General features: G+C 41.2%; 1 protein-coding gene across 13 annotated transcripts in view; it reads right to left on the bottom strand.

The window, feature by feature from the left end:
• The window catches only part of CDC42BPA (CDC42 binding protein kinase alpha), a 326251-nt gene that overhangs the window by 181038 nt on the left and 120459 nt on the right, over positions 1-24754 (bottom strand). For all 13 annotated transcript variants that reach the window (XM_042848545.2, XM_065590558.1, XM_042848542.2 and 10 more), the window contains 2 exons: positions 14010-14105; positions 299-447 (listed from right to left, as the gene is read on the bottom strand). In XM_042848545.2, coding sequence (XP_042704479.1) covers positions 299-447; positions 14010-14105 — 245 coding nt within the window. The remainder of the gene's footprint in view (positions 1-298; positions 448-14009; positions 14106-24754) is intronic.

The following is a 24754-nucleotide window of genomic DNA, read 5'->3' as shown; positions in this document are numbered from 1 at the left end:
TGCCAATGACCACGCTTGCACATGTTCTTGGGTTTTCAAGAAATATCTTTAAGCATGTCGAACAAGCCTGGCAACAGTTTTGAATTTCCAAAAGATGAAGCCGCTTATACAGTGGTCACCATTACAGTCAACATTTGCCAGTTGCTCCCACTTTAATTGACCACTAAAGCAAAATCTTACCCTCAGGTAAAACTCCCCGTAACTTTAACAGGAGTTTGGTTATGTTAGAACGGCAGGAAGGGTTCCATAATGCACAGTGTTAAAGTCATCTCTGTATTTCTGAGCTGGATTTCCTTACCTGTGGACGTAATGTAACTGATGTACAGAATCAATCGCTATCACCATTTCAGCCAAATAAAAACGAGCCATATCTTCAGGTAACCTGTCCTCAAACTTGCTAAGCAGGGTGAGCAGATCTCCTCCAACATAGTAATCCATAACCAGGTACTGTGAGTAAAGGGGAGGGGTGGGAGACACAAAGAAAAAAAAAACTGTTTACACAATGACTCAAAGACCAATACAATCCAAGTATAGCTAAGGGACTGCAGACAATTATTAATACTTTAGACGCCACTGAAGTGCTCGTCATGACATTTTCTTAAAATAGAGACAAAACATTAAAAGAAGCATTTAAAAAAATAGCCTTCATAAATGTAACTTTTCAAATAACCTTTGACATTCCTTGTTATCCTGCAAACCATAAACTTGTTTTTAGCAAATCTTTTTTTGGTAAGGATTTCATATTTACCTATGTCCAAATAAATTAAAACAACAAGACAGGGAAAGTGTCTGTCTGGTTCATCATTCCAGAATCAAACAGACAAGATCATGAAGTTAAGATGAGAAGATTACTCACCTTGCAGTAACTGAAGTTCTTTGAGATGTGTGTTCCTGTAGGTGTTCCACTCCACGAGACAGTGCGTCCTGGCGCCGTTGATTGGAGATTTTCAGTAGCAGTGCCTGGTCGGGACGCACGCGCTCAGCTGCTGTCTCGTGGTCTCGTTAGAGTCTGCCTGAACACGCGCGTTCCACATCCCCCCTCAGTTCCTTCTCTACCGTAAAGACGTCAGAATAGTACTCCAAAGTAGAGGGGAGGAAGGTGGGAAGTGGAGCACCCACAGGGACACACATCTCAAAGAACCTCAGTTACTGCAAGGTGAGTAACCTTTTCTTCTTCGAGTGCTGTCCCTGTGGGTGCTCCACTCCAGGTGAATGTGAAGCAGTACCCACTATGGCTGATGGGACTTTGGAGTTGCAGCAGTGACGACTGTAGACAATACTGTGTGGCCTACTATGGTGTCTGCCGTGGTATCCTGCATGATAGCATAATGTTTGGTAAATGTATGTTCAGATGTCCACGTGGCCGCCTTACAGATATCAGGAATAGGTACATTATGGAGGAAGGCAATGAATGTTGACATAGCTCGAGTAGAATGAGTTCTGATGCCTTCAGGTGGTTGGGCATTCTGAATGCGGTAACAGGAGCTGATGCAGTCAGAGATCCACTTGGAAATGCGTTGCTTAGAGATAGCCGCACCCTTCAATCTCTCGGTAGTGGAGACAAATAGCCGCGGGGACTTATGAAATGGTTTAGTCCTGTCTAGATAAAAGGCAATTGCTCGTCTGATGTCAAGGGTATGTAGAGCCGCTTCGTGCGGAGTCTAATGAGATTTGGGATAGAATGCAGGTAAGTATATTGGTTGGTTAAGGTGGAAGGACATCACCTTAGGGAGAAATTTAGGTGGGGTCGCAAGGTAACTTTATCTTTAGAGAAGACTGTGTAAGGAGGGTAGGCCATCAGCACTTATTTCCCCTAGTCTCCTTGCTGATGTTATAGCAACTAAAAAACCTACCTTCATAGACATGTGGAGAAAATATGAGGTAGCTAAGGGCTCGAAGCGAGGTTTCATAAGCTCGCGAAGAACTAGGGTTGAGATGCCAGGCAGCTGCCGATGGATAGATCTCAGGGTAGAGATTTTTCAGGCCCATGAGAAAGAGTTTTATGGTGGGGTGGGCAAAGAGTTAATATTCGTCCAGAAAATCATGGAAGGTGGTGAGGGCCGCGAGGTGTACTCTGATAGAGCTGAGTGATAGCCTGTCCTGTTTTAGTTTTAAAAGGTAGTCTAGGATGTTAGGGAGGGTCACAGTATAGGGTGTCAAATATTTATGGGAGCACCACATGGCGAAGCATTTCCACTTCTGCAGATAAGTCTTATGATTGGAGTCTTTTCTACTATGCAGGAGGACATACCGGACTTGCTCAGAACATGCTAGTTCGTGGGTCTGGAACCATGAAGGAACCACGCTGTCAGGTGGAGTTTCTGGAACGGCGGGTGAAGAAGCTGGCCATTGTCCTGAGAAAGCAGATCTGGTCTGTTGGGGAGAGTCCACAGAGGACAGATGGACATGCGGAGCAGGTAAGGATACCATGTCTGTCTCGACCAAGCTGGAGCAATAAGTATGACTTGGGCCTTGTTGTCTCTGATCTTGCGTAGAATCCTGTGTATCAAAGGGATCAGTGGAAAGGCGTACATGAGAGAGTTGTTCCACGGGATGAGGAATGCATCTCCTAGGGATGCAGTCCCAAATCCCGCTCTGGAGCAAAATAGGTGGCATTTGTGATTCTGGGTTGTGGCAAAGAGGTCTATCGACGGAGTGCCCCAGTGGGAGAAGAGCTGTTGTAGTATCGTGGGATGTAATTCCCATTCGTGTTCTTTGGAGAAGTGTCTTCTGAGTGTGATGGCTGTAGTGTTGTGACATCCAGGTAGGTATGAAGCAGTAATTTCTATGTATCTTGCATCTGAAGAAGTGAGGTTCTTACCCACGAAAGCTTATGCTCCCAATACTCCTGTTAGTCTTAAAGGTGCCACAGGACCCTCTGTTGCTTTTTACAGATTCAGACTAACACGGCTACCCCTCCAATAATTTCTATGTGGTATTGTATGCACCAATTCCACAATCGGATGGCCTTCACGCATAGGGAGTGTGATCGTGCTCCCCCGTCTGTCGATGTAAAACACACATGCTATATTGTCCGTTAGGACCCGGATAGATTTGTTCTTTGTGAGGGGGAGAAAGTGAAGGCAGGCTTGTCTCACTGCTCTGAGGTCTAGAAGATTTATGTGCAGACACGTCTCTGGCCAGGACCAGCGGCCCTGTGCCGTGTGTCCCCCCAGGTGCACTCCCCGACCGATCAGGGAAGCGTCCATGGTGAGCATGAGTGCCGAGGAGTGTTGCTGGAAGGGAAGCTAATACGTTCACTGGAGGAGTCAGCATCATGCAGAAGCTGTGTCTGCTGGGTTTGTAGCTGGAGTTGAGCCAACCCTGAAGACATCTCATGTGCAGCCTGGCGTACTTCACCACGAAGGTGGTGGCTGCCATGTGACCACGGAGCTTTAGGCAAATTCTTGCCTGTATTCTGGGATGAACGGAGAGCATGCGTATGAGATGTGTAATAGCGTGGAATCTGTTGTGTGGGAGTGAGACTCCGGTTCGGATTGAGTCCAGGTGAGCTCCGATGAATTTAATCCGTTGTGTAGGTGTCAGGGTGGATTTTGGGAAGTTTATTTGCAGGCCTAAGCTGTGGAAGAGGGAGATGGCGAAATGGGTAGCTCAGAATGACTCGTCGTATGAGTTGTCTTTCATGAGGCAATCATCTCCATAGGGGAAAAGTATGATCCCGTGTCTGCCGAGGTGGGCCACGACTACGGCTAGGGTCTTGGAGAATACTCTTGGTGTCTGCGCCTAGGAGGTCTAGTGCAATTCCTGGCTATATCGTATCACCTGGGCTGGGGCCGGTGATATTGTTGTGTGCGTGGCCTCTGATAAGGTTAATACCGTTGTCTCCTGGGAAGGGATGGGTAAATGCCCAGGGTGTGCAGAGTTGCTCTAGAGTCTTTCATAGTGTGAAGGACTTCATCGTGTTGTTGTTTTTTTGGAAAAAAGCTTATCTTTATCAAAAGGGGAGGTCCTCCACTTTGGTCTGCAGGTCTTTGGGAATACCGGATGCAGACAGCCAGGAAGATCTGTGCATAACCACCGCAGTTGCGGTAGTGTGGTCTGCTGTGTCCGCCATGTCTAGAGATGCTTGTAGGTCCGTTCTGGAGACCAATTGGCCCTCGACAAGGACTGACAAAGTCTGCTCTTCTGTCCTCCAGGATATGGGAGGTAAAATCAAAGAGTTTATTGTAACTGTCGAAGTCATAGCTTGCACGTAGGGCAGAATAGTTTGCAATTCTGAATTGCAGAGTGGAGGAGGTATAGACCTTGTGGCCCAAGAGGTCAAGGCGTTTGAGTTCCTTGTTTTGCAGGAGGGCCAGTAGTGCGGCTGTTTCGTCCTGTGTGTCGCTGCATCCACTACAAGAGAATTTGGTTGTGGATGGGAAAATAAGAAGTCTACGTCCTTAGCAAGAACATAATATTTACGTTCAGCCTTTTTGCAAGTTGGTGGGATAGAGGCTGGAGTCTGCCAGAGGGTGTCAGATGGTTCTAGGAGTGTTTCGTTTATGGGGAGCGCAATCTGTGAGAGCACAGAGGGTTGGAGGATTTTGAGGAGTGTCTCCTGGACCTCCTCTAAAAGGGATGTCCTGGCTGAGTGCCACCCTCTTGAAAAGTTCTTGGAATTGTTGTCCACATTCTGTGGAGGCAGAAGCATGAGGGCTCCATCTGGAGCTGATGGAGAGTTAGGAGTCCGTGAATCAGGGTGTGGTCCATAGCCCACCTTTAGGGGGGTAGGGTGGTTCAGGCGCTCTAGAAGTAGATGGAGCTGGAGATAGAGGCGCAGAAGAAGCTTGTGGTCTGGTGGAAGAAGCATGAGGATGAGTGGCAGCAGGAGCTGGCCAAGGGTACCACTGAGGACAAGGCATGGGATAAGAGAAGTTAGGTGCCGCCCACGAGGGGGCAAAGTAGGGAAACTGAGGCTGGTGGTTGTGAGCCGTGACCTGAGGTGCAAAAGGTTCCAGTGGAGGAGGAGAGGCAGGTGGGGAGAACTCTGCCTGCTGCTGCATATCGGGCTCGCTGTCAGTGAAGGTAGTCAGGTCAGGTGGGGAGAGCGGCTGGTCAAAGAGTGAGCACTGTGTGTCAAGGAGTGGAAAGTCAGCCTGAGTGGCCACTGAGATGTTGTCCTGACTTAAGAATTGTTGCTGCTGCTCCCTGGGCTGTGATCCTGCTAAGCGTGGTCTGTGCTCAGAAGCATGCACTGACTTCTGTTTTGCTTTCCCCGGTGCCGCGGGTTGTTTGTAGGAGCTCTGCGGGAGGTCCGCTGCTGCTGCTGGAGTGGCAGGCAGGCTTGGTGTGGACGTTCTTGTCGGCATCGGGGCAGAACGCGCTGTTGGCACCAGGTCTATTTTCGGTGCCGAGGAGACCTTCCCGGTACGGGAAGTTGGGTCCCTGCCTCTCGCGAGGCGTGGCTGAGGTGCTGGGACGGTTGGAAGCGCCTGCCTTCAGCGCTGTCAGCACTGAGGGTAAGGATCTCGCAGGAGACCCTTTACCCTTTTGAAAGTCTTTGGACGGAGACAGTTGGGCTTCCTGCCTCTTTGCATGAGAGGGTGAATCCGCGCTCCCGATCGGTTCAGACCTGGCCGGGGAGCGTGAGGGAGAGAGTTTGCTATTGCCGGTCTCCATAGGTGGCCGTAGAGATTTCTCCATCAGGAGCATTTTCAGCCGCAAGTCCCTGTCACAACGAGCCCTGGTTTTGAGGCTGGTACAATGAACACACTTGGCAGGGTCGTGTGTCTCGCTGAGGCACTTCACACAGCGTAAGTGTCTGTCGGACTGTGGTATACAGTCTTGACAGGAAGCACATTTCTTAAATCCTGAAGACCCTAGCATTCCTGCACTAGGAACGCCAGGGGAGAATGTGTCAACGGAAGACAAATCTTAGGAAAAAAGTTTTTTTTTGTTTTAAACTAGGTAACTATTCTAAAGGAAGGGAAATAACTGGAATGTTACTAACTAACTATTTCTAGGTCTTTGTACTTGTTTCCTTCAGAGACCAGGGAAGAGGATCAGCACTGCCCTGAGTCCCGTCTTCAGCTGAGGACGGTTGAGAAGGAACTGAGGGGGGTGTGGAACGTGCGTGCTCAGGCAGACTCTAACAAGACCGCGAGACAGCAGCTGAATGCATGCCTCCCGACCAAGCACTGCTACCAAAGACCTCTGATCAACGGTGCCAGGACGCACCGTCACCTGGAGTGGAGCACCCACATGGACAGCACTCGAAGAAGAACTCTCAGTTTCTCTTATAAAAATCTCCTTAAGTGGAATGCAAGAGTCTTAAAAGTATTAACTGGAAAAAAAATTGGGTTAGCACGGGATCTTATTTAGGGGCCACACATTTCCCAAAACAGTTTCTCTAGTTTGATGCAATTTCTTCTTCCCCACCTCCTTTAAATGATTGCATTCAGAAAATAAACGCTTTACCTTAAACCAGTCTTGGGATAGGGAAGGACCAACAGATTCCCTGTTCATAGTACTGGGTCCTTGTAGATGCATAGTGCTGGTTCATAGTACATTATAATTCCATATGCTGTTGACATTGTGTACAGTATAGGACATATCCACACACAGTGAAAGGGATTACTATTTTGTAATTTCAATCACAGAGAAAAGCAAATGTTTAGTTTACTGATTTAAAGTTAAGTAAATGTGTTTCCCAATGAAACATAAAATATGATTGCAACTGGATGGGATGATCACAGATTTTGAAGAGACCATAACCCCTCTTCATTTTCCTACGTTATGAAAACTAAACTCTGAAAATGCATTTAAATTTATGGTCAAGATGACCTGAAGCAGATCAAATAAGCTAAAAACTTTTGAGGCTTATGAGTACCTCATTTTTCTGTAACTGAAAAAGTCCTCCAAGGGCTTGTCTACATAGCAACACAGTGAGGACTACTGGGGTGTGAACTGTGGAGAGTTCTAACGTGTTGCACCCTAACTGCTCCTTGTAGACTCCGCTGGTGAGAACAAAAAGATGCTAATTCGTGTTGATGGTAGCATCAACACAAACTAGGTGCGTTTTAGTTTACGCCAGCAGGTTTTACACAGGACAGTTAGAGTGCAACACATTAGTGCACTCTACAATTTATATCTCCAAAGTCTTTACTGCTTCCATGTAGACATGGTCTGAGAGTCTGGAATCAGGGATAGCACTGAAAAGGCAAAGTGGGAAAAGAAAAAAAAGCTTAATTTTCTGGAATTTCATCAGCAGCGGAATAAACAAAACTGGCACCGTATCATCGCCGAAGTGTTTCCATCACTGTTGCTGAAAAACCGTTATAATATCTGTGACGCTGGCGGACCCTGTGCCAGCTCTTGCCAGGGCCCCATGCCTCACTGAACACTGACAAATGCACAGCTGGAAACCAGACTGGCTTACCTGTGTGCTAGTATACTTAAAATAGATATTAGAATTGTAAGAATGGTTTTGTGTTTAGACTTTACGGAGAGCTTGTAGGATGCTGCATGTGTTAATCCTACTTATAGGATTGCTCTGTAACTATAAAAATGTTTGCTAAAACTGTCAATCCCCCACAGTGAAGAGAGAAGCATTACCAAGTGTGAAATGCTAGTTTCCCACAAGAAGTGTTATCTCCTCCCCAACAAAAGAAGGTCTCTAGACATCAGACAAGCCACTACGGACAAAAGACTTTGTTGGATTGCTTTCCCCACACCCCTGAAGGTGGTATGTGCACAAGCCCTCATCCCATCACAGCATGAACCCTGGGGGAAGGCAATAAAAGTGCCTGGTTAAGGAGAAATTGTTATCCCTATACTGCTTGATCTCTGAGGGGCAAAGATTTCTAGGCATAAGCAAGGGATCTCCAACTGTGTTTAGTTTGGGTTAGCTATAATGGACATAGAAACTTCTATAATAAGTAAACTCCATATTATCTTTTCAAATCTAAGACTAACTCATTTGTGTACGTTTATCGGCTTTAACCTTGTAAACATTTCTTTTTCCTAGTTAATAAAACCTTTGATAATTTATTATAGTATAGGCTACAAGCATTCTCTTTGGTTTAAGAGCTGAAATACAGTTGACTTGGGGTAAGAGACTGGTCCTTTTGGGACTGGGAGTAACCTGAATATTGTTGTGATTTTTGGTGTAAGGGACCATCTATCACAGAGACAAACTTGCCTGTGTGGCAAGATAGACGGGAGTGCCTAAGAGTAGTGTCTGTGACTCCATGTTAAGGCTATTATAGTACTTAAGTACCAAGTGTGAACTCCTAATTTGGTGAAATCTAATTATAGAACATACAGCCAGTTTGGGGTTTGTGCCCTGTTTCTGGACAGTCAGCCCTGAATTTGGAACTCACACTCATGAGCCACTCCAGATGGCATGATAATACCTTTTCTGTGAAACTCGGAGGCAGATTTGGATTGTTCCACATACAGTGTGTAATTAGACTATCCGGCCCTGTCAAGGCTAGAAAAACTATTTATGGTTGACAGAGATTGCTAACAGTATGGGTCCCCCTGGAAAAACATCCAGCTGGGTTTGAAAATTGTCTGGATAATCTGCATAGGACCAAACTTTTCAACACCTATTACAGAAAGCAAGGATAATATAACCTTGATCATCATGATGAAAGACTAATTAATTGATCAAATTTTCCACCAAAATTCACAATAATACTTGAAGGTCTCCTACTCAAGTTCATTCCTTTATTTACTATTTCTCTATTTTCAAGGAAAATAGTGTATATCCATGTTTCCAATAATCTCTCTTTACAGTAGGATACAGTGATCTAGGAGTAATATATCACAAGGGTATGGTGCTGTATATTTTCAATTTGCCTATTTCTAACTTCAATGCCAACATTTTGTGGATAGTCAATTTCATGGATGTTCCTTCATAGTCAGTCAGTCAATTTTCCTTTTTTCGCGTGTGTTTCTTTTGAACAGCAACAGAGGAATGAAAAACATTTTAAAATAGGACAAAATGATTGCCAAACCCAGAATAATTTCACAGGGAAATTCAGGACAGGTGGGGAATCTTGTGCCTTGCCCGCCTAAGAGGCGAGCAAGACAATGGGAGAGGGGGATCTCCCCAACATTAGAGTCTATATCAGTGAGGAATAACATTTACCCCTCCACATTTGGTCATCCTTAAGGTTTTTTGTTGAAAGATTTTAGACGCCGTTTGAAGAGGAAACAGATTCTGTTGAAAAGAAAAGTAGTTTTGGATCCTGTGCTTTAGAACTCCACTGACTGTAACAACTTGAAACATATTGTGACATCCTCCTGGGAACCATTTTTTAATTTACCAATTGTGGTGGAGAAATGAATAAAGTCTTTCCACAAAGTCTTCAAAATATCGATAATCAAAATGTTACTGTGTTGCTGTCTGCCATTGAGTTGCAAACCTGCTATGCTGCGAGATGTCTTGGCAGCATGCCTTACACAAGGCAAATAAGCTATGGTCACTACTGCCCTGAAAAATCAATGAAATGAGATCTGTAATATCAGAAAGCCTCCCAGGTAATACTTTTTAAAAGCTGCAGTGGTTGTATACAGAATGTGATGGTTATTAACTGATTTGCTGTGTAGTGGTTTTGCTCTCATCCATCCATTCTTTAGTTATTGCTAGGATTAGATTTTTATTGGTAAATGTCGGTAAACATCAATTTTGCTGTACACACACACACACAAACCGACAACAAATATTTTCACCTTAATAACAGAAAATTACGGACAGGCAAAGAAAGAAAAATGCTGCTTGAGAACGCAGAGTTTGTATATTTTGACGTGATCATGACAATTTGTGTTTTAACTGTTATAAAGCTTTAACTTTTTGAATCTCAACATCTACTATCATAAAATAATTATTTTCTGACACTCCTCCATTAATTTCTGTGAAAATTTACATCAATCAAAACAGAAAAAAATGCTTAAAATAAACATTGATATTAGCCATCAAAATTATAAGTAAAAATTGAATTCTGCCAAGCCTACTTATTGCTGAGAAAGAATGCTGGAAAAAACTGCAACAGCATTCCTTTTTCTTCACTGAAACAGGATCTTGTGTATTTGTCTACAGCAATCATTCACCCTTTTTAACACAATATATTTGGAAGCCATTCAAAAAAAATGTAGTTGATGCAACCATAAATACAAAGCGATTTTTTTGTTTGCTTGTTATACAGCACTTTTATAACTTCATTCTATTATAAAAGAAATTTTTCCAGGCGTAACAAAAGCAATAAAGTGATGATAAAATATCATCTAACGCCCAAGCCTGTAAGTAGTCACATTGAAGTCATTGGGACTAATCATGTGCTTGAAGTTAAGGGTCTGCATGAATATTTTCAGGATCAAAGTTAAATTTGTAAGGTGAATTTTTAATGCAACAATGGAGTGAATTCTTCGGACAATATACGAATCACTGCCTCAAGTAGTATCATTCATTCACATAAATGTATTATTTTTTTCTTCTAAAACCAAGATTGTTAAGAAGATCAAAGAAAGAATATTAGGAAGAGGAGATTTCTATTTTTAAACTGTTCTTTATCTATACAGTAGTAAGGTGCAGTTCAACGGATTTCACAAGTTGGTTGGCTGGTCAGTTCTCATGTTGTCAGATGAATAGTGTAGAGGTCACCAAATGTCTTATGTACCTACATCATGTTCCATCCTGAGCAAAGTAGAAGAACTAAAAGCTGACCATATACATTCTTTATATATCAAGTATATACACCTTTATATATATATAACCCTGAGGAATTCTCAGCTATGCACATAAATTCCTTGGTTCTCGTTTGGCAGACCAAACAAGAGTTAGCCAAGGAATCTTTCAACCAAAGATGATCTGATTCTCTCATTTCCAGTCAGTTCTCTAAGATCTACTTCTCTTGTGTGAATACTCTTGTATACAGAGATCAGGTGAAAAAGGAAGCATACTCCTAGAAGGACTTAAAAATACTCTAACGTCCAAATTATTACTTTTTTCAAGCACTAAAAGACTGTCCTTTGAGTGACAACTGAATCAAATCAGCAAGTGTGCACATTTATACCACACTCATACAAGAGTCACAAGTCAGCATAAAGAACGTGAAATAGGAAACAGAGCAGGTCCAAATATTATTATTAATTCATTCTGCAACTCCAGCAAGGCCATTGTATATACTTTAAAAAAAATTTTAAACTGTCTCTTAATGGTGAATAGACAAAATACAAATACAATGATGAAAAAGAATTCACTCCACAGAAGTTGTTGAATGAATGTTGGACCAAAATATGAATTTATCTACACTCTAGCATAGAACAGTAAATATAACTAAAACTTAAAATTTACATTTGTATTAGTTTACGATATTAGTCCTTCAAAATATTCTCCAGTTTCTGAGTAACTTTATAGCAAATAATCTGAAAAATATTGTAACTTGATAACAAGCAGCTAAAACACCCTCAATTTTTATGATAGCAGTAAACCTGTACATGAGAAATTTAGAAGAGACTATACAATATGCTGAAAAGGAAACTTAGATATCATATGTAGAAATAAATTAAGATGCCACAGTAACCCCAACTCAGTTGTGCATATTTATAGTATGTCAAAGTCTTCTTCACAAAAATGTTCCTTACATTTTTTTTATACTTGTGCTTTCACAGTTGTGACAATAAAAAATAAAGACTTAAGGAAAAACTGAGCTGACTAAGCTGCAGATTGAAGTTTTCCATTATAATAAAAACTTCACTACCAATAAATTGGGCAATATATCCCTTTATAAAGTGTGCAGACCCATCATATCTAGTAATTATTTTTATGTATTGCACAAGTCACTACTGCACAGCATCACAATGCTTCCACAATTAGAAATCCAACTAATAAATTTTTTAAAAACCTGTTTAAAAGGGTAAAAGTGCAAATTAAGGCTGTTAAATATGTATTTATTGCTGGAGTTTAACACAAAGGCATTCAATTCAGGTCATAGATCTACCTAAATTCTGTATCACGGGTACTTTTCACATGTATATAATATGTATATAATATACTCAAAGCACGTATTAAAATACTGAGAACTGTTTGAAATGGGCCACCCTCATTACCACTACAAAAGTGATTTTTCCTCCCTTGGTATTCTACTGTTAATGGAATTTTTTGTCTCGTTAGACTGACCCCCCCCTACTTGGTACGGCAACTCCCATCTTTTCATGTACTATGTATATATACCTGCTACTGTATTTTCCACTCCATGCATCTGATGAAGTGGGTTCTAGCACACGAAAGCTTATGCCCAAATAAATGTGTTAGTCTCTAAGGTGCCAAAAGGACTCCTTGTTGTTTTTGAGAATCAGACAGTTTTCCTGCCTTTTTCTCCCAAATGAAACTCTATTTGCAAAACTAGCACATGTTAACAGACCATCAATGATAAAGAGTGGAAGCGGCTCTGCTCAATGAGTACATTGAGGAAAGAGGCTAGATTAAAATTAGTTCTGGCTGGCGGCAACTCAACATATAATGTTTTCTTAATAATACTGCTGGCAGTCAGAACACAGTTATAGTTTTTACTGGTCCATATTACTCAATCAGGAAATGGAAAACCTGGGCCATGATCCTGCTATCAGATACACACAAGTAAAGCCCTGAACATGTGCAAAGACCAACTGAAGTTAAGGGAATGCTGCAAGATTGCAAGAGGCTGTGCTCGTGCATCCAATTGCAGGATCATGACCAAAAGTCCCAGTTCTGTAAGTCCTACATTCATGAATTTCCTTTACCTTAAGGACCAAATCATACCTGCTTTACTCCAGTAACCTTACTGAAGTTAATGTGACTTCATCTGTGAAATGACCAGGAAGTAGCCCTTAGTTGCAAACTGGGATTTTAAAAAAATATATATATAACACCTACTAATGACAATGCTAAACAGAAGTAGTAAGACTTCAAACTACCAAAGTGTATGTATCAAGTGTACTTTACAAGACAGGAAAGTAAATACAATAAGCTTAGCAACACAATTCAAGTGTGCTACAATTATTTTCTTAAATGACAAAGATTTAGTAAAAATTGATCATCCTTTATAAATTAATTTTCCTTCTTGAATCCTATATATTACAGGATAACAGTTAAATGTAATATGAAAGATTAGATTCTTTCAGTAAAATTTTATGATGCAAATACATTTCTAAAATGTACATCAACTTAAGTTTCAGCATCAGCATGCAATAATTCAGTTTACTATGAAGAGTACCGAATCACTATGTTTTTAAACAGCTAAGTAACATCATAACAACCCAAACTTTTCAGAACAAAACCAAAAGGCATTCCAATTACATTTCAGACATACTTCTTAACAAAAACGTATTTAGATACTTTCATCTGCAATTATAATATTCAGTTCTACGCAAATTGATTTTTTTTTAAAGTGGCTTTTTTAAGGTATACCGTGGCTTTCTGTACCCTTCTGGGACTTTTGTGGTTAAGCCCCCCAGCCAGCAGGAGGAGACAGTTCAGAATTGAAATTATGCCTCTCTACTCGTTGCCAGAGCCCAGTTGGGTGAATTTCAAATCAACAGGACTGTTCCAGTTCCAAAATTGAATAACAATAATCAAGGAGATTAAACAAACTTTATATCTATCTCTAATTTCATAGCAGGATAAAAAATTAACCGCTACTTCATTCTGTGATTCAGACCAGGATTATTGGGACAAAGTAAATGACAAGATTATAGAAAAGGTACGGTAATATAATTGCAAGAGCACTCCCAAAGGACGAATAGTCAGATTACCTGATAACTACTGGTTACAGAAGTCTGCCCAATAATTGCAGACTTGTACAGAGAACAAAGCAAACTAGCATCTTGAGATATTCATGGCCAAATTCACTAAACTCCCTGACTAGTTTCCATACTAATAATGCATTTGACAAGGTTTTGATGCATATGGAGATTCAATTTCAACCATAGGGCTAACTGTTGCACACACACTATATCTGGATCTCAATATCACAGACTAAAAGCCTAAAATCACTTTAATAGATATTTAAAGGAACACTCACTAAATAGTTGTCATCCTGGAAGGCATAGTGCAATGTTGTGATCCACTGGTTATCTCCATTCACTAGTACATCCCTCTCTTCTCGAAAACAGGCTGTCTGAAGGGGAGAAAAGAATATTTTAGTTACAATAGATATTAGTATCAAACAATGCATGTATGTCGTGAAATGGCAATCAAATACATAGGATGACATTACAAGACACATTTATCCCCCTTCAGTAAAAGCCATTTAATCCACACTCCTGACATGTTGAGAACATGGGGCCAGCAGTGTATCGATACTTTACATCTACTTGGAGTACAATTGTACTTCCCAGTTATTGTTCTTGGGATGAAGACAGAAAAAACAGACTCTTCTGCTCACTGTCTCCAGATTACAGGTCAAAATCTGCTCACAGACCTGTTCACGGGGAAGTCAATGAGATTATAATATGGTATCTGAGGGCAGAACTAGCCCTACATGTGCACAATTTCTTCTGAGAGCTATATATGTTTCTATTATAAACACTCATTTTCAGGATTTATAACTTGTCCAAAAAATTACAGCCACACAATTGTACTGCAAGATTGTTTGATTCAGTACAAAACAGTGCTGTCTTATCTACAGCAACAAGACAATGTCAGATTCGCACCCCAACCTATGTATTTGCTGCATTGAAAAAAATACAGCAACACTCTTTATTTTAATCAGAGCTGATTCTCTGTGAGACTATTTGCATTATATAATTTATAAGCACAAATATGTTTATATAGATACACAAACACAATGACCCCTATAGTAATGCAATTGAAGTCCACAGGAGTAGGATCTGGCGCTACATATTATGGGTTTATTTCACAGCACTGTCACTCCAGGTTTACACTGGTAGTCATATTTTATATGCGCAATATTTTTCTAATGATTATAAAGAAAGTAACCTCCAGCTACTTCCATCTTCCCCTCAATCTATTAGTCAAGCTAGCCGATTTCTTTTTGGCATCTTATCTGAGGGTTTGGCTATGTTAGAATTAAGTTGACGGTGAGACATTCAGGAGGACATGTTAGAGACAGACTGAGATGCAAGATGGGATTGAAAGAAGCAGATTTACGAGTCATTGGTCTAAAGATAGTAGTTGAAATCATGTCAGCAGATGAGATTACCCAGTGAGAAGGTATAAAGCAAGAAGAGGAGCAAGCCAAAGATGAAGTCCTCTGAGATCCCACACAGGGTAGGAAAAGAGAAGAGGAGAAACCATCAAGAGATGCTCAGGAATTACTGGAGAGGTAGGAGAACCACAGGAGCACAGAGTTGTGAAAGCCAGGGGAGGATAAAATGCTGAGAAGGAGAATAAACAGTGTCAAACATAGGAGACAGATCAAAGTGATTAGAGTCCCTGAGACTTGAAGAGGAAAATGTCAGTAGCAATCTTGGAGAGAGCGCATTTGGTAAACTAGAAAGGAAGGATGCCAAACTGAAGAGGATCCAAGATGGAACTGCAGAACAGGAATTCCAGGCCATGGCTGTAAATGATCTTCTATGAATTCAGAGTGAAAGGCAGAAGAGGCATAGGGTGATAGTTGAAGAGGCAGATGGACTTTTTTAGTTTTTGAAGATGCAGAGAGCTGGACATTCTTGGATTTTGAATGAGAGCTGGCTAGAAAAGGATGAAAGAGAGGAGGAGATTAGTAGATAGATGGATATTTGGACGTAAAGTGTAGATGAGACACTCTGCCAAGATATACTGTAAATATTCTGCTACTCCAGATACACATTTAATCTGTTTCTGTCAATTTCATCAGCTTAAGCCATATCCTGTGTCTTCATATTTAAGCAATAGCTTAAAGAAAAATCAAACTTTTTCTTCCTTATTATTTTTTCAACTTCATTTCCAAAAACAGCTAAATACCAGAATGAGTATGGTTATTGTTGGCAGTGAACTTTGGAGAGGGACAAATGAAGAGTGCAGCTTAATGATTTTTGCTTAGAGCTGAAGCTAAACTTATAAGAGCAACCAAAAAACACCAAATCTTGTTTTGACCAGTAAAATGAGCAAATGTGATACAGAGGTCAGAAAGAAGAAACACTTGCTCACTTTTTACACCTGAATAGTAACACTATGCAAGAGAGAATAGGAATAACTGACACAAGATTCATTAATAAAATACACCGCACAATAAACAAAAGATCTTTATTGGGAGTCAAATGAGAAACAGCATGAGGACAAAAAAAGAATTTGGGGGAAGAGTGGTTGGGGTTTTTGTTTTGTTTTGTTTTAAGTCTTTGCCAGAAATAGAGAACAATGAGAAACTATAAACTCTTTGTTACTCCCACAAACATAATGACAAGTAAACAAACTGCATGTTATTACACAGATGCATGGAGCTAGTTTCTACAGTGAATCTATCTAATATTTATTGAGCCATCGTATCGGACACAAATTCACAAAAGATCTTGTATTCCTTGAGCACCCAAAACACCCACTCCTCGGCAGAATGTCTGGAGCTGGCAGCAAAAGCTTTTACCACAGTAGATCACATTTGAAATTTTAATAGCCTGGCGGTGAAAGCTGGAGCAGCTCTCTCACCAGTCTTGGGCTCCTGCTCTTCTCATATGACTCAACCTCTCCCTGGATCCTCAGCCCCACTTCACTGGGCTCCTTCTGGATGAAACTTTTCCAAGTACACAAATCCTGAGGCTTACTATGTGTATTCGTTTTTATGGAAGATGTGTATCTAAGTCTCTAAGATGGCTTTGACAATCTCACCTACACACATCAAAAGTAAATGTTTAAAACATATATGTATAAAAATAAACATTTATTTTAGATGTATGAAATCTGCTTTAACTTGTAATATCCCTTAGCTGCCCTCTTGTCTGGACAGAGTAAACAATACTACTGGGTGCCTCTCCCCAGCCTGTCTGGCCAAATTTTCTCGTACTTCACTTTTTCCTTGACTTGTCTGGCCTCCACTCTTTGGACAGCTTCTCTTGGACTGCCAGTCCTTCCCTTCTCCATTTCAGATATTGCCAATGCTTTCTCTGGGTCTACTACTGAATTATGTAGGGCCATCAACATATAATAATAAAATAATAATAATAATGGGGCTCATTATATGGTAAATTATGCAATTGCATAAATAACAGGGCCTTGAGGATGGTTATGTACAGGACGGGTCATGCAGGGCTCCTACTCTCCCAGCTGAGGAGAAGGCCAACAGGACTGAGTGACAGCAAATTAAGACAGATTAATTTTTCCCCTTGAAGGATAAAATGAAGGAGCAGTAAGCAAATTTAGTACTAGTTTTCAGACCCAAGGAAATATGACAAATATGACTAATAGCTTCAGTGTATGTTACCAAACTCTTGACAATGTATGTAAAGTGCAAAATTATATTACCTTAATCTTAATCAATAGATCTTTTGCTGATCTATTGATCAGAACTATTTTATGAAGTGTTAGATCTTTAGCACTCAATGCTCTACAACACTTAATCTCCTCATATTAGACAACACCAAAAGCTTGTTTTAGTTAAAGTTCTAGAATGAAGTGCAGTATAAATAAGTCACATACGATGGAATTCAACTGCATTTTTTCAATTCCAATTTACTTCCATCTTGGTGTTTATATTCTGATGATCTCCAACATGCTCAGCCAACTGTTTAATAAGAAAGATTGATGGGAAATCCATCGTGTTTCTAGAGAGCATTTCCAAAGAAAAATTAAGACCAAGTGTTGATTTATATGGCCCCTGCATGTTTTATGAAAATTATATCACATTAAACGAATTAAATGACAGAATCATAGAAATGTAGAACTTGAAGGGATATAGAGAAGTAATCAAGACCAGTTGCTTGTGCTGTGGCAGGACCATGTAAACCTAGACCAGGGGTCGGCAACCTTCGGCATGTGGCCCATCAGGATAATCTGCTGGTGGGCCGCAAGACATTTTGTTATGCTGACCGTTCACAACCACAGCCCCCCGCAGCTCCCAGTGTCCGCGATTCACTGTTTCTGGTCAATGGGAGCTGCAGGAAGTGGCGGGCCAGCACATCCCGCAGCTCCCATTGGCCGGGAACTTGTTTCAACTCTAGAGGTGTTCCCCCGTCTCCCCCAAAGTTGGATGAAATTACAGTATGTTTCATTATTTCAGCATGAAAGCAAGAACATAAGAATGGCCATACTGGATCAGACCAAAGGTCCATCCAGTCCAGTATCCTGTCTACCGACAGTGGCCAATGCCAGGTGCCCCAGAGGGAGTGAACCTAACAGGTAGTGATTAAGTGAGTTCTCTCCTATAGAATCATAGAATATCAGGGTTGGAAGGGACCTCAAGAGGTCATCTAGTCCAACCCCCTACTCAAAGCAGGACCAATCCCCAACTAAATCATCCCAGCCAGGGCTTTGTCAAGCCGGGCCTTAAAAACCTCCAAGGAAGGAGACTCCACCACCTCCCTAGCTAACACATTCCAGTGTTTCACCACCCTCCTAGTGAAATAGTTTTTCCTAATATCCAACCTGAACCTCCCCCACTGCAACTTGAGACCATTGCTCCTTGTTCTGTCATCTGCCACCACTGAGAACAGCCGAGCTCCATCCTCTTTGGAACCCCCCTTCAGGTAGTTGAAGGCTGCTATCAAATCCCCCCTCATTCTTCTCTTCTGGAGACTAAACAATCCCAGTTCCCTCAGCCTCTCCTCATAAGTCATATGCTCCAGACCCCTAATAATTTTTGTTGCCCTCCGTTGGACTCTTTCCAATTTTTCCACATCCTTCTTGTAGTGTGGGGCCCAAAACTGGACACAGTATTCCAGATGAGGCCTCACCAATGTCGAATAAAGGGAAACGATCACGTTCCTTGATCTGCTGGCAACGCCCCTATTTATACAGCCCAAAATGCCATTAGCCTTCTTGGCAACAAGAGCACACTGTTGACTCATATCCAGCTTCTCGTCCACTGTGACCCCTAGGTCCTTTTCTGCAGAATTGCTACCTAGCCATTTGGTCCCTAGTCTGTAGCGGTGCATGGGATTCTTGCGTCCTAAGTGCAGGACTCTGCACTTGTCCTTGTTGAACCTCATCAGGTTTTTTTTGGTCCAATCCTCTAATTTGTCTAGGTCCCTCTGTATCCGATCCCTACCCTCTAGTGTATCTACCACGCCTCCTAGTTTAGTGTCATCTGTAAACTTGTTGAGAGTGCAGTCCACACCATCCTCCAGATCATTAATAAAGATATTAAACAAAACCGGCCCCAGGACCGACCCTTGGGGCACTCCGTTTGAAACCGGCTGCCAACTAGACATGGAGCCATTGATCACTACCCGTTGAGCCCGACGATCTAGCCAGCTTTCTTTCCACCTTACAGTCCATTCATCCAGCCCATACTTCTTTAACTTGGCGGCAAGAATATTGTGGGAGACCGTATCAAAAGCTTTGCTAAAGTCAAGGAATAACACATCCACTGCTTTCCCCTCATCCACAGAGCCAGTTATCTCATCATAGAAGGCAATTAGGTTAGTCAGGCACGACTTCCCCTTCGTGAATCCATGCTGACTGTTCCTGATCACTTTCCTCTCCTCTAAATGTTTCATAATTGATTCCTTGAGGACCTGCTCCATGATTTTTCCAGGGACTGAGGTGAGGCTGACTGGCCTGTAGTTCCCCAGATCCTCCTTCTTCCCTTTTTTTAAAGATGGGCACTACATTAGCCTTTTTCCAGTCATCTGGGACCTCCCCCGATCGCCATGAGTTTTCAAAAATAATGGCTAATGGCTCTGCAATCTCACCCGCCAACTCCTTTAGCACCCTTGGATGCAGCGCATCCGGCCCCATGGACTTGTGCACGTCCAGTTTTTCTAAATAGTCCCGAACCACTTCTTTCTCCACAGAGGGCCTGGTCACCTTCTCCCCATACTGTACTGCCCAGTGCAGCAATCTGGGAGCTGACCTTGTTCGTGAAGACAGAGGCAAAAAAATCATTGAGTACATTAGCTTTTTCCACATCCTCAGTCACTAGGTTGCCTCCCTCATTCAGTAAGGGGCCCACACTTTCCTTGATTTTCTTCTTGTTGCTAACATACCTGAAGAAACCCTTCTCGTTACTCTTAACATCTCTTGCTAACTGCAACTCCAAGTGTGATTTGGCCTTCCTGATTTCACTCCTGCATGCCTGAGCAATATATTTATACTCCTCCCTGGTCATTTGTCCAATCTTCCACTTCTTGTAAGCTTCTTTTTCATGTTTAAGATCAGCAAGGATTTCACTGTTTAGCCAAGCTGGTCGCCTGCCATATTTACTATTCTTTCTACACATCGGGATGGTTTGTTCCTGCAACCGCAATAAGGATTCTTTAAAATACTGCCAGCTCTCCTGGACCCCTTTGCCCTTCATGTTATTCTCCCAGGGAATCCTGCCCATCTGTTCCCTGAGGGAGTCAAAGTCTGCTTTTCTGAAGTCCAGGGTCTGTATTCTGCTGCTCTCCTTTCTTCCTTGTGTCAGGATCCTGAACTCGACCATCTCATGGTCACTGCCTCCCAGGTTCCCATCCACTTTTGCTTCCCCTACTAATTCTTCCCTGTTTGTGAGCAGCAGGTCAAGAAAAGCTCTGCCCCTAGTTGGTTCCTCCAGCACTTGCACCAGGAAATTGCCATCCATCTCCACCCTCTGACAAACAGAGACTAGGGACACCATTCCTTACCCATCCTGGCTAATAGCCATTAATGGACTTAACCTCCATGAATTTATCTAGTTCTCTTTTAAACCCTGTTATAGTCCTAGTCTTCACAACTTCCTCAGGCAAGGAGTTCCACAGGTTGACTGTGCGCTGTGTGAAGAAGAACTTCCTTTTATTTGTTTTAAACCTGCTGCCAATTAATTTTATTTGGTAGCCCCTAGTTCTTATATTATGGGTACAAGTAAATAACTTTTCTTTATTCACTTTCTCCACACCACTCATGATTTTATATACCTCTATCATGTCCCCCATTAGTTTCCTCTTTTCCAAGCTGTAAAGTCCTAGCCTCTTTAATCTCTCCTCATATGGGACCCATTCCAAACCCCTAATCATTTTAGTTGCCCTTCTCTGAACCTTTTCTAATGTCAGTATATCTTTTTTGATGTATAATTGGGGTTATTTTTCCCAATGTGTATTACTTTACATTTATCCACATTAAATTTCATTTGCCATTTTGTTGCCCAATCACTTAGTTTTGTGAGATCTTTTTGAAGTTCTTCACAGTCTGCTTTGGTCTTAACTATCTTCAGCAGTTTAGTAACATCTGCAAACTTTGCCACCTCAGATAAATCAAAACTAGAAATAAAACGCCATTCTATTTTTAAATGTACCCTCTTAAAGCCAGTTTAAAAATTGTATTTCTTTCCATTAAAATTAGGTTATAAATAGTTTTGAAAAGCTTTTCAAAACTAAGGTATTTAAAATACCTTTCCCACGGGTCCCAGTGGGTTTCTTGAAGTCTGCACAGCCAGTCTAAAAAGAACTACAGCTTTATTTTTCCACTGGTTTGGTGACCAGATGACAAAAAGTGGAACCAGAACCTTCTGGAATTAAATTGCATTACACAGTGACCTTCAATGCCCTTGCAAATTGTCATTCTTTTCAATTTTTGCAGTGTGTGCCTGTCCTATTATTATAACAACAACAACAAGATTTAGTAGTCTACACAATATATTGCGCAAATACCAAAGTACACATAAAAAGCGTATGCTATAAAAATACAAAACAGAGCTGGAGGATAGGGGAAAGGAGCACAACAGAGAAAGAAAGTGATCAAGGGGTAACTACCATGTTTTACTGATTTTTTTCGTTAGATAGACTATCTCCCAAGTACACCACAATCTAGGCACAGTCAGCCAATTGATTTCTTGTATGGATCAGTAAGCCAATATAAGGCAGTTGTCAAACTAAGTAACATTACATACAAAAAGTGTTAAAAGTATTTAGGTTGCAAAGGCAAGCATGCAAGTTAGAAAATGATAGATTTAGGATTGCTCTTGCAACCTTAGTTCAGCATCCTGGTCAACCTGTTCACTGAATTAGGCAGGTGCCATATGGAAAAAATTGAATGGGGTCATGTAATTAATGGTCATAACCATATGCAAGAGGCCAAATTACGGTTGCATGGACTACTGTAAATCTGACATTTTCCTTACTTTTCAGTGCTTGACTTTGCAACCTACAAAATATCCTTTTAATTTAGTTTTTTGTAAGTAATGTCCTAGGATGTTTTAAAGAACAAAAGAAAAAAAAAACAAATTCTGTTATGTAGAACTGCAGTAACCTCTTCAAGGTTTGAATCCTGAGTCTTCTGCACAATAGCACAGACTTCTACCACTTGAGATACAGGACTAACTACATTAGCTGGAAGATGTTATGCCAGACTCGGGGGGAATTGCTGTCACCATGTACAAAGGTTAACTTTTACTCTATGCAATTGAATTGTTACACAAGCACACATTTATAAAACATACTATGTTAAAATAATTTAAGCCCCTAAAATAAATTATTTATAACAAAGATGGTTTTACTGCTATAATTTATCCTTTCCTACTTTTCAATAAACTGATGATATCTGTGGGCTGGTCTACACTGAAAATTTACATCAGCATAGCTATGAAAAATCCACACCCTTGAGAGACATAGCTGTCGACCTAATCCCCAGTGAAGCCAGTGTTACATGAATGGCAGAATTCTTCCATCAACCTAGATACCACCTCTTGTGGAGATGGATTAACTACAGCGATGAAAGACCCCAACTGTCACTGTAGCAAGTGTCTACAGAAGCGCAGAACTGCAGCTGTGGTGCTGTAACGTTTTAAGTGTACATATTCCCTAAATCAATTGTATTTGTTTCAATACGGTAAAAATTTTTTTTTTAAAAATCCCATAATAAGGGCTGCATTCAAACAGGAAGAAAGCACCTGAAGGATAATAGGGTTATAAGGAATAGCCAGTATGAGTTTGTCAAGAACAAATCATGCCAAATCAACCTGATTTCCTTCTTTGACAATGTTACTGGCCTAGTGGATAGGGGAGAAGCAGTAGATGTGATGTATCTTGGTTTTAGTAAAGCTTTTAACACAGTTTCACATGACAGTCTCATAAACAAAGTAGGGAAATGTGGTCTAAATGAAATTACTATAAGGTGGATTCACAAGCACAACTGGTAGAAATACTGTACTCAAATCCACTAAGATTCACTTTCCTTTTGTTTAAAAAGGAGAGTAGCTCATCCAGATAACCAGGGCATGCAACTTGGTTCCATGGAGTACAGACTGATGTTATATGCAGACAATGTCCTTTTGTATATATCCAAACTAGAAATCACTATTTTAACCCTCCTATCACCAATTCAAAAAATTGAGCAATAGCTAGTTACAAAATAAATTGGGAAAAATCAAAAATATTGCAAATCTCCCGAATGTCATGTCGTGAGGCTTTTTCTCAATGGAATTTCCATAGGCAACCTGATGTAATTAAGTATGTAAGTATAAAAGTACCGAGAAACTTTAACTAGTGAAGATTACTTATTTGAAAGAGTACAGGATTTAAAGTTCTGATACAAATATGTGGCATCTTCTCTCCCTGAGCCTATGGGGAAGGTCAATACAGTAAAAATGAATATTTGGTTTAGGCTCCTCTATATTCTAAATGGCCTACCTCTATATATTCCTCTGTTTCATTTTAAAAAAATGTACTAACATTATTAGAGCATTTCTGTGGGGCCCTGGTCAACACACATGACTATCATTTAAAAACCTCCAGCTCCCTAATGAGCTCCCAGATCTACAAAATTACTATTATCCTTCCATCATGTCACAGATGTCAAATTGGTTCCAGCATGCTAACACCCTTATACTTACATGGGTGGAAACTGAACAGGTATTAATGCATCCGCCTCCCCTGCAGGTCTGCTGAGTTTTTCTTTTTGTCTGATACAGAAAAATAGGGTGCCTGCAGCAGTGGCTGCGCAAAGGGTCTGGGCTGTCCTAGCTAAGAGGTACCCATTTAATCCTTGCTGTGCTCCAAAAGCACCTATCTAGGGTAACCCAGACTTGAAAAGTGGGAAAAAAAACTTGGAGAAACTGGCTGAACAGGGGTATGATATGGATTTCCAACATTCAAGAAACAATATGACCTGCCACCCTTAGTTGAGTGAGTGTACTAACAACTAAAACACTTGCCAACTTATCAGTTTGGTCTGGATGCCCTAGGACTGCCACAGGCCCCAGCGCTACTAAGAACCACTGGAATGTTTCATACATTCCCCAGGCCCATATCCACTATGTATGCTTTATTAATGCAGGGGAACTCCAGCGGTCTGGAGTTCTTTGTGAAAGTGTGCAAAGGGGAATTATCACAGCCCTTAAAAGTACCCCAATGGCAGAGCATATTATAGAACGTTACAAATGCTTGTGTAGATCTCAGGCTATGCCTGATACAGCAAAAGATTTGATTCAAAACGTATTGGACCCAGGTTGCACGATCAAGGAGCCTTGTCCTCTGATGTTTGTTGATGCTGTAGTAAAAAAAAAAAAAAAAAAAAAAAAAAGGAAAGGAACCCTGATATATATATGCTATGGACTGTCCAATAGCTAGGCAGCTGTGGAAACAGGTGGACTCAAGAGTGAAATTAGTTGTTGGCTTCTGCAACCAAAACTCAGTTGAAAATTATAGTCCCAGGTTACGTACCTACATGCTGGTTTTCTCTCCACCACTAAGAACTTGTCTACATTGGCAATTTACAGCA

The sequence above is a fragment of the Chrysemys picta genome, chromosome 3, assembly GCF_011386835.1.
Source record: "Chrysemys picta bellii isolate R12L10 chromosome 3, ASM1138683v2, whole genome shotgun sequence".
Lineage (NCBI taxonomy): Eukaryota > Metazoa > Chordata > Testudines > Emydidae > Chrysemys > Chrysemys picta.
The sequence above is the reverse complement of the archived record's forward strand: the minus strand, read 5'-3'. Positions and strand labels throughout refer to the sequence as shown.